The 9,733-nt window shown below is 37.7% G+C and overlaps 1 protein-coding gene across 1 annotated transcript in view; it reads left to right on the top strand.

The window, feature by feature from the left end:
• Positions 1–9,278, top strand: part of LOC128692134 (FAST kinase domain-containing protein 1, mitochondrial) — a 122,831-nt gene extending 113,553 nt beyond the window's left edge. Inside the window, exon 9 of the mRNA XM_070105275.1 lies at positions 4,831–9,278. Coding sequence (XP_069961376.1) covers positions 4,831–5,059 — 229 coding nt within the window. The 3' untranslated portion in view covers positions 5,060–9,278. The remainder of the gene's footprint in view (positions 1–4,830) is intronic.
• The last annotated feature ends 455 nt before the right edge of the window (positions 9,279–9,733 follow it).

The raw sequence follows: 9,733 nt of genomic DNA on the forward strand, positions 1-9,733 counted from the left end.
GAGTGACAACCAGGACTTTGAACTCTGCTTGGAGAAAATTGTGGCCAGATTGTATCGACAAGAGGGATTTTGAAGGGTTTGGGACTGACCCTGATGAGCCTATGTCTGTTGTTAAATCAATTGTGGCACTGGGGAGTTCCATGGCACTGGATGTGAGTTTGGAGGATGTGGAATAGTTGATGGAAGACCATAATGAAGAGCTCACCACTTAGCAGGAACAGCAACAGATTGCAGCTCAGAATCTTGCTGCAGAGGAGGAGGAAGAGAGATGGAAGAAGGTGCCTTCTTCAGAAATTAAAGAGATTTTTGCTATGTGGGGTAAGATGGAAAGCTTTATGGAGAAACATCACCCTGACAAGGTTGTTGCAAGCCATGTTGGCAACATGTACAGTGACAAAGTCTTGGGCCATTTTAGGGAAGTGTTAAAGAGATGCCAGAAACAGAGCTCTCTCCAGTTATTTTGTGAGACAGGACTCCAGTGACTCTCAAGGTGGTCCTAGTGGCATTAAGAAACAGAGAAGAGAAGCAACCTCAGAAAAGCAATTGGTACCTGAGGTCTTGCTGGAAGGGGATTCCCCTTCCAAACTGTAAACAATTCAATCTCTCTCCTCCTCCAGTCTCCCATACAGTAAGAAGAATCTCCAATAAAGGTAAGTGTTATGCTGTTAATGTTTCATTCATCATTTTCCATTGTATTGTTTATGTACTACATCTATATTTCATGTAAAAAATTTTTTTGTTTTAACCCTTTCAGGGTCCAAGGCCAAAATCTGAAGTCATGCACCAGTGTCCAAGAAATTTTGAAAAAAAAAAAAATTATTTTTTCGTACAGAATTAAAGAGCATATTTTTTTGAAGGTAATAAAACAAAAAAAATAGAATCTGATCATTACTTACCGAGATACAGTGCCAAGAAGTTTACAGAAAATGATGTGGTGGCAGCAACATCGACGAATTCCACATACGCGTATTATATTATTTTGTTGTTTTAGTTGTTTTTTCTTTTCTTTTCCAATTTTTTTCTATTCCTACTAACATTTGGGGCCTGAGAGACCAATACTGTATATAATTGATATATATATACTCACTGTATTGAACACAATAACCGCACTAAAGTTATTATCATATTATTGTTTACCACTGTTGTTTATTACAATAAACATGCACAAATATTGTATAATACTAATGTTCTATCATATATTTACATATTTACAATCACTGGACATGGTTTTAGAACTTCTGGAGCTTGTGGAACTCCTTGAAACAAGGCACTATGCACAGAGGCACCTTACATTCCTCACACATAAACCGAGTGTCTTTGCGTCTTTGTTGCCATCGTTTTGTTTGTGCACAGACAATGCATCTCTTCTGAGCAAATTTCTTTTGAGTTGAAGGAAGCTGTATTATGAAATGATCACCTTCTCTCCTCAAATGCTTGGGTATATTGTGATGAATTCGAGGACCATGTTGTATTGCAGGTGTTGTTACCTGGTACTTCATTATGAGTTGTCTGACAACAGACAAACAAAATTCACCATACGGTGGTCTGTTACCAGTCTTTATTTGGTACATATTATATGCATTCAGCATTGAAATGTCCATGAGATGGAAGAAAAGTTTCATGTACCACTTGTAACTCTTACGAACACAGTCAACAAAACCAATCTGCATGTCACACTTGTCAACCAAGCGCATGTTTTGTGTATAATCAATCACTGACACTGGTTTTCGAATACGTTCATTAGTCACTCGATCAACTTTGCCACTGTCTTGCATTTCATTACGGTGAATGGTTGTCAATAATGTGACATCTCGTTTGTCATGCCACCATAATGCCATGATGTCATTGGCAGTAAACACCTGCACGTCATCACCACGAACACCTGCGTTGAGCCTGGGCATATGTTTACGATTAGAACGCACTGTGCCACATACATCTGTCTTGTTCACTCGCATGAAATCACTGAGTAATGAGCTTGTGTACCAGTTATCAGTATATAATGTATGGCCCTTACCAAGATAAGGTGCCATCATGTTTCTCACTACGTCACCTGATATACCCAATAACATCTTGGTATCTTTCAATGTTTTACTACCCGTGTATACAACAATATCCAACACCAGGCCACTGTCACAATCACAGAGTACAAACAATTTTATACCAAAGCGGTTCCTCTTGCTCGGTATATACTGCTTGAATGACAGTCTACCTTTGAACAAAATCAAAGACTCGTCAATTACAAGATTCTTGAATGGATAAAAGTATATCCTGAACTTTTGTTTGAGATACATGAAAACATTTCTAATCTTGTATAACCTGTCACTTCTGTCAGGCCTGGTTTTGTCAGAGAAGTGCAACATACGTAACAGTAAGATAAACCTGTTCACTGGTATTATTTCACTGAAGGATGGGGTACAAATTAGCCGATCTGTGGACCAGTATGCTTTTATATTATGCTTATAGACGTGAGGCATAAGCATTATTGTTGCAAAAAGCAAATACATTTCTGCAACAGTCGTCTCTTTCCACCTGTGTAGTCTTGACTGTGGTGATAAGATCGTATTTGCCATGGTGTACTGAAAATACTTATTACTTTCCCTGACAATAATTTCCATCAATGGCTGGTCAAAGAATAATTCAAAGAATTCTAGTTCATTGGCTGTGGTTCCAAGGGGACAGGTAGGTAGAATTCCACTTTGAGAGTCATCAAAGTGGTGAGGGCTGGGAACAAAATTGGGATTTTGCTGCCAATCCCAGATACGGTTTGCTGGTGGATACTGGACATCATAGGCTGGTTGTACGGGTGGTTGTGGCGGGCTGGTAGGTGACGCTTCGCTTTGTCCTTGAACTGACGAGTCAGCAGCGTGGGTCCCCGCGTGGCACAGTGAGTCACGCATGGCGGTGCCACTACCACCACCAGCCCTACTAACACCATCCACTGATGCCTGTGGCCCATCCATGCCAAGTGTAGCCACATTATCCTCACTATCACTACCTAAAACGGGTGTAGGGCCACGGGATGTACTCCGGGATGTACTCCGTCCCCTGGGCACAGCATAGGGTACACTACCCGAGCGCATGCGGCGGCGAACATACCGACGCTTCACTGGTGAATATGTTTCCTCACTATCACTACTCGAATGATCGTCGAGCGCAATAAAATCACAATCCACGTCAGAATCATTGTCATTACTGAAGTCAGAGGCCAGGCCACGGGAAAATATTAGTTTTCTCTTACGTTTAGGAACACCCGACCGTGAGTCACGAGTGCCCACACCAGAGGTAGAAGGTCGAGGATCGTCGGGGTTTTCTGCACTATTATCGATATCCTGGTCATTATTTTCGGTCACTAACTTATCAAAGCCGTAGAATTCGTCTTCATTTCCACTTCCATCAGTGTCAGAACTATCAGACAGGAAGAGGAGAGTCCCAATTTTCCGGGGAGTGAGAGCTGACTTGCGACGAGGCATGGTGAACAAGGGTGACTGAGCCGGCGTTCCCACAATGCTATGCAGGTGCCTAGATTTTTTGTTTACGGCGCACACCCATGGCGCAGACCCATTCTCTCACATGTAGGCCTATGAGCGCTTTCGCGCTAAATTTGACGGCGCTAGAATTTTGGCGTAGATCTACGGTTTGGACACTCACCGAAAAGCCGTAGATCTACGGGACGGACCCTGAAAGGGTTAATACTTCTGGGTGTCAGGAACGGATTAATTGTATTTACATTATTCCTTATGGGAAAATTGAATCGAAAATCGTAGATTTCGATAATAGTAGCAACTCCAGGAACGGATTAACTACGAAAAATGAGGGACCACTGTGTATATATATATATATATATATATATATATATATATATATATATATACAGTGGACCCCCGGTTAACGATATTTTTTCACTCCAGAAGTATGTTCAGGTGCCAGTACTGACCGAATTTGTTCCCATAAGAAATATTGTGAAGTAGATTAGTCCATTTCAGACCCCAAAACATACACGTACAAACGCACTTAGTTAAATACACTTACATAATTGGTCGCATTCGGAGGTAATCGTTATGCGGGGGTCCACTGTATATATATATATATATATATATTTATATATATATATATATATATGTATATATATATTTTTTTTTTTTTTTTCTCAACAAGTCGGCCGTCTCCCACATATACTTTCCATAATTATTAGGTGGTTTGCAGATGAATATGATGCTCTTGCTAGCATATGGGGAGATATAACTATATTGTACACTAAGAATCACATAACTTGAATAATTCTAAAAGTAACATTGGGAACACATTTTCAGAAAAATTACTGGGGTATCAAGACAAATGGATCAAATGTCTAATGTTTTTTAATGTGATAGCAATTAAGTTTTGTTGCAATAAATTTTAATAAAATTCACTCACATTGCAACACATTAGTGACCAAGTTTTCATTAGTTATTAAAATAAGTGATATACTTATAGTATTCAATTTAGTTTTTATTGTAATGCAGTATATTGTTCCCTACTTTACCAAGACGATTCACTGCAAATAACCCTTGAATTAATGATACAGTTCTTGCATACTGAAAAATATGGCAATTTGAAAATGGCACATACTACAAATTTACTTAAATTGAAAACTTGCTGGCACAATAATTACATTAAGAGCAGTAATAGCAGACTTTGAATCCAAGGCACAAATGTCATTTACAGAGGAAATTGCATACTAACAGCATTCCATAGCATTTTTCGGATATGTATCTTTAATAAATTCAGATCTACAATATACGTAATACAATGTACTTGGTTACTAATGCAAGATTTCTTCATTTACATAAGGGTGGCTCTTCTCCTTCGCAAAGAAAACAGCTATTGTATCAACAGTCGTCAGCTGCTGGGTTACCATCAGGTGGAACGCCGTCATTTGGAGATACTTGGCTACACTGTGATAGAGGTGCCACATTTTATGTGGTATTCAATGGCACATGCTACATATGAAGACAAAATACTGTACCTCAAGAATGCCATTTACTCGGAAAGTTATGATGAAAGTAAAGTCAGAGTTTAGCTATGATGGTATAATTTTTACAGTATACTGTATGTATGTCATACAGAGTACTAGTTAACTCCTTAACCCTTTCAGGGTCTGTGCCGTTGTTCTACGGCTTTGAGTTCTGGGTCCAAACCGTAGTTCTACGCCATGAGCTCAGCTCGCTCAGATAAGCCATGAGTGGTAAATTTGGGCCGAGATATGAGAGAATACATCTATGTGGTAAGTGTGCACAACATAAAACAAATCCTGCAGCACACAGTGCATAATGAGAAAAAAAAACTTGAGACCGTAATTTTGGATTAAAACAGCGGCTTTGTGGTGTTTTATCGTAGTTTTTATAGTTGTATTTGCAATTTCTTGGTCTCATTTGATAGAATGGAAGATATATTACAGAAATAGAGATGATTTTGTTTGGTTTTAGTACAGAAAATGGCTTGAAACCGAGCTCAAAGTAGCAGAAATGTTAAATTTTTGCTGATGTTCAAGAGTAAACAAATCACATCATTCATCCAATAGATGTCAGCTGGTGGGTCTTGTGTGCATTCACAAATGCACTGATATTATTTATACAGTTATTACAATATTGCATAACAGTAAATCTTCTATTTTTTGGTTTGAATAAAAATTCATTATGAATAAAAAATCAAAATGGATTTCATTTGTAAAGCCTGAAAACATAACTAATGAACAGAAGAAATGTTAGTTTAGTACCAGGAATGCTTGCATTATTTATTCTGGACCCTATTTTGAAATAGGAATATTTTTAACTTTTTGTTAAATTGGCCAAATTACCAATTTCTGATCACTTTATTAAGTAGTTGAAGTAGTTGACTTGGTGATTTCTTGTGCACAGTCAATAAAATAGAAGTAATGATAGCAAAATGGCTAAGAATTTGGTTGACTGGAATAATGTAATTGGCCTAAAATGGGAGTCAAAGTCGGCAAAATCGCTGATGCGTAAATATCACTGACACAATAAAATTTGTGAGAGCATAATTTCGTCAATTTTCCATCAAATTTTGTACTTATTGTTTTATTGCCTTCAGAAAAAGATTCTCTACCATTTCATCTGAAAAATAATTTTTTTTTTTTGACCCTGTGGACACGTCTCAGATTTTGGGTCTGGACCCTGAAAGGGTTAAAATTCCTGTGTGACAGAATTTTGAATAAAAAATACTTTTTTTTTATATAGATTGAAAGAATGCATTTTTATGAATTGAATAAGATTAAAATAAGTAAATCTGATAAAACTTACAATTTAACCCTTTGACTGTCGCAAGCCCCTTTCTGAAACTGTCATTCTATGTCACAGAATTTTTTGAAAAAAAAAGAAAGAAAAATTGTTTTCTTATGAAATGATAGAGAATCTTTTCTCGATGGTAATGACACCAAAAGTACGAAATTTGGTTGAAAACTCACGAAATTACGCTCCCATGAAGTTAGCGGTCTCGGTGACACATACATATCGGCGATTTCGCTGATTTTGAGCCCTGTTTTTGGCCAATTCCATTGATCCAGTTGACTAAACTCATAGCTATTTCTTGAGAACTCCATTTTTTCTATCAGTTGTGTACAAGAAACTGCCCATTTACTGATTTGAACTACCCGATAAAGTGGTCAGAAATTGGCAATTTGGCCAATTTCACCCAAATTAAAAAAGATGCCAGTTTCAAAATAGGGTCCAGAATAAACAATGTAGACATTCTTGGCACTAAAATAACATATCCTCTGTTCATTAGTCACGTCTCTAGGCTCCCTCTTATATTACTATTGCTTTCTATTTTGACTTTTTATTCATACAAAAAATACAAAATTTACTGTTATGCAGACTAATGCATTATTGTAAAAATGGTATAAATAATATCAGTGCACTAGTGAAAGAATATTAGACTTCCCAGTTGATGTGTATTAGACGTGTGGTGTGATTTGCTTACTCCTGAACATTGGTAAAAATTGAATATTTCCACTACTTTGAGCTCAATTTCAAGGTGGTTTTCATCATGAAACTAATCAAAATCATCTCTATTTCTGTAATATGTTTTCCATTTTATCAAGTGAGACCATGAAAACGAGAATACAACGATAAATACTATATGAAAATACACCTCAAATCAGCGTTTTAATCCAAAAAAACGGTCAGTTTTTTTTTTCTCATTATGCACTGAGTGCTGCAGGATTTTTTTTATGTGGTGCACACTGACCACACAGACCCAATCTCTCACATGTGGGCCTACCAGCTCTCCTGCTTGATTTGAAGCCGCTAGAATTTACACATATTAATATGTCCGAAACAGTGGTATGTAAGACATATATATATACGACCAAAACAGTCAAAGGGTTAATGGTGTGTTAAGTTAGTGAACAAATTATCACTCGTTGGCAACAATAGCATAAATGCACCAGTTGTTCAATATATTTTGATACATTGTCATTCTCTGATCTCTTTGCAAGTGTTAGGTTAAATGCAGATGCTATTTTTTGTACTTATGAATAACCCTAATGAATTTTGTGTTTTTTTTTTTTATTATTATTATTTCTACTTAATAGTGCCAATTATATCAGTTCATGAGGCAGAGATTGAAATGCTATATGCACAAACATAGCATTTAAAATATCAATATTTGAATATTGATATTTTTAATGTGGAGAAATTAGGCAGTTCATGTATGCCATGGTAATGTGAATATTGGAGAGGATAAACCATACCATGGGTAGGGATTGAACTCGTGGCAAGTGAGTCGTAAAACTCCAGGATAACGCATAAGCCACTGGCCTAGTAATGTGAACGGCCTGGGAGTGATAATGTCAGAGAATCTCACCTTCAAAGACCACAACAATGTATCTACTGCATCTGCTAGAAAAATGATAGGATGGATAATGAGAACCTTCAAAACTAAGGGCACCAAGCACATGATGATTTTCTTCAAATTGCTTGTTCTCTCTAGGCTGGAATACTGCGGTACACTAACTTCCCCCTTCAAGGCAGGCAAAATTGCTGACCTGGAGAGTGTACAAAGAACTTTCACAGCACACATATGTAGGATAAAGCACCTAAATTACTGGGAACAGTAATTTAGGTGCTTGATTTGTATTCCCTGGAGTGCAAGCAAGAAAGATGCATGATAATACATGTATATAGCTGGAAAATCCTAGAGGGACTAGTACCAAACTTACACATGAAAATCACTCCTTATGAAAGCATTAGATGCAACATTGGCATTAGGTGCAACATTCCCCCAATGAAAAGCAGGGGTGCCACAAGTACACTTAGAGACAACACAGTAAGTGTCAGGGGCCCAAGACTGTTCAGCTGCCTCCCAGCATACATAACTGGGATTACCAGTAGACACCAGGCTGTCTTCAAGAAGGGACTAGACAGGCACCTAAAGTCAGTACCTGACCAACCAGGCTGTGGTTCATATGTCGGGTTGTGTGCAGTCATTAGTAACAGCCTGGTTGATCAGGCCCTGATCCACCATGAGGCCTGGTCACAGACCAGGCCACAGGGGCGTTGACTCCCAAAACCCTCTCCAGGTATGAGTTCAATCCCCGCCCATGGTAAGGTTTGTTTGCAATTGTGTCATTACAATTTTGTGAGCCATTGGAGAGGATATTAAACATACAGATTAGCGAATGTTTCAGTAATTAATCTCATAAATTTCAATTTGAATAATTTAAAGCTTAAAATCTGTTAAAAGGCAGAGACAGAACTATTACCAGGTATGTACATAATTAGGCACTTATTGAAAAAAGGTGTCCCATAGCTCAGTTGGTAGCACACTCAGCTCACACACTGAGGTCTGTGGATTGATCCCTGTTATAGGTGGAAACATTGAGGGCTGTTTCCTTAAGACACCTGCTGTCAATGTTTACCTAGCAGTAAACAGGTACCAGGGTGTTAGTCGACTGATGTGGGTTGCCTCCTGGGGACAAAATTAACCCAATTTGCATAAAATACTCTGCATAACCTGGGGCTTTCTATATAGTATGTCACTGATATCAGTTAGGTTTGTATAACTTGTATCATGTACTTGTCAAAATTATTATTATTATTAATATAAATAAAGGCTTGATAAATTGTTTGCCTAATTTATTATCGAAGATTTTTATTATGAATTGATTTTTCTGCTGTGTTCATTACCTTGATATTTTAAATTAATTTATTCAGAATAATTTTGTGTAGTAGTCAATTAATATTTTATGAAAAATTATGTCAATAAACCAATTTGTATTCTTTAATAGTTTACTTTCTCCTGAATGTGTGTGCTTGTATTATTTAAATAAAGTATACATATGATGTGAAATATATGCACAGTATTTTCTCTCTTGGATACCCTGTTTTTTTTTTTTAGACCCAAGAGGGGCCCAGTAATCCCCCTCCCTGAAGCAGACTGGGTCTTAAATTTGGTCTGGACATATGTTACCTATCATGTTGGCTTATTATCTGCTGAGTCCCAGAGGCGTGTTTTCACTGCTCAGCTAAGGCACGTTCAGCTAAGGCACGTTCATTTCAATCTTTGTGCAGCAGCTATGACTTCATTTTTTTTTTTTACCCAGCTCAGTGGCCCACTGGGCATTGCCCAAATGCCCATGTGGCCAGTCTGCCTCTGCTCCTCCTTATCCGATGTCAATCAGATAATTAGCAGGACTGCCAACATGGGGTAATGTGGAGGTTTTTGTGGTTCATTG

Source organism: Cherax quadricarinatus, chromosome 6 (assembly GCF_038502225.1).
Source record: "Cherax quadricarinatus isolate ZL_2023a chromosome 6, ASM3850222v1, whole genome shotgun sequence".
In the NCBI taxonomy this organism is placed as follows: Eukaryota; Metazoa; Arthropoda; class Malacostraca; order Decapoda; family Parastacidae; genus Cherax; species Cherax quadricarinatus.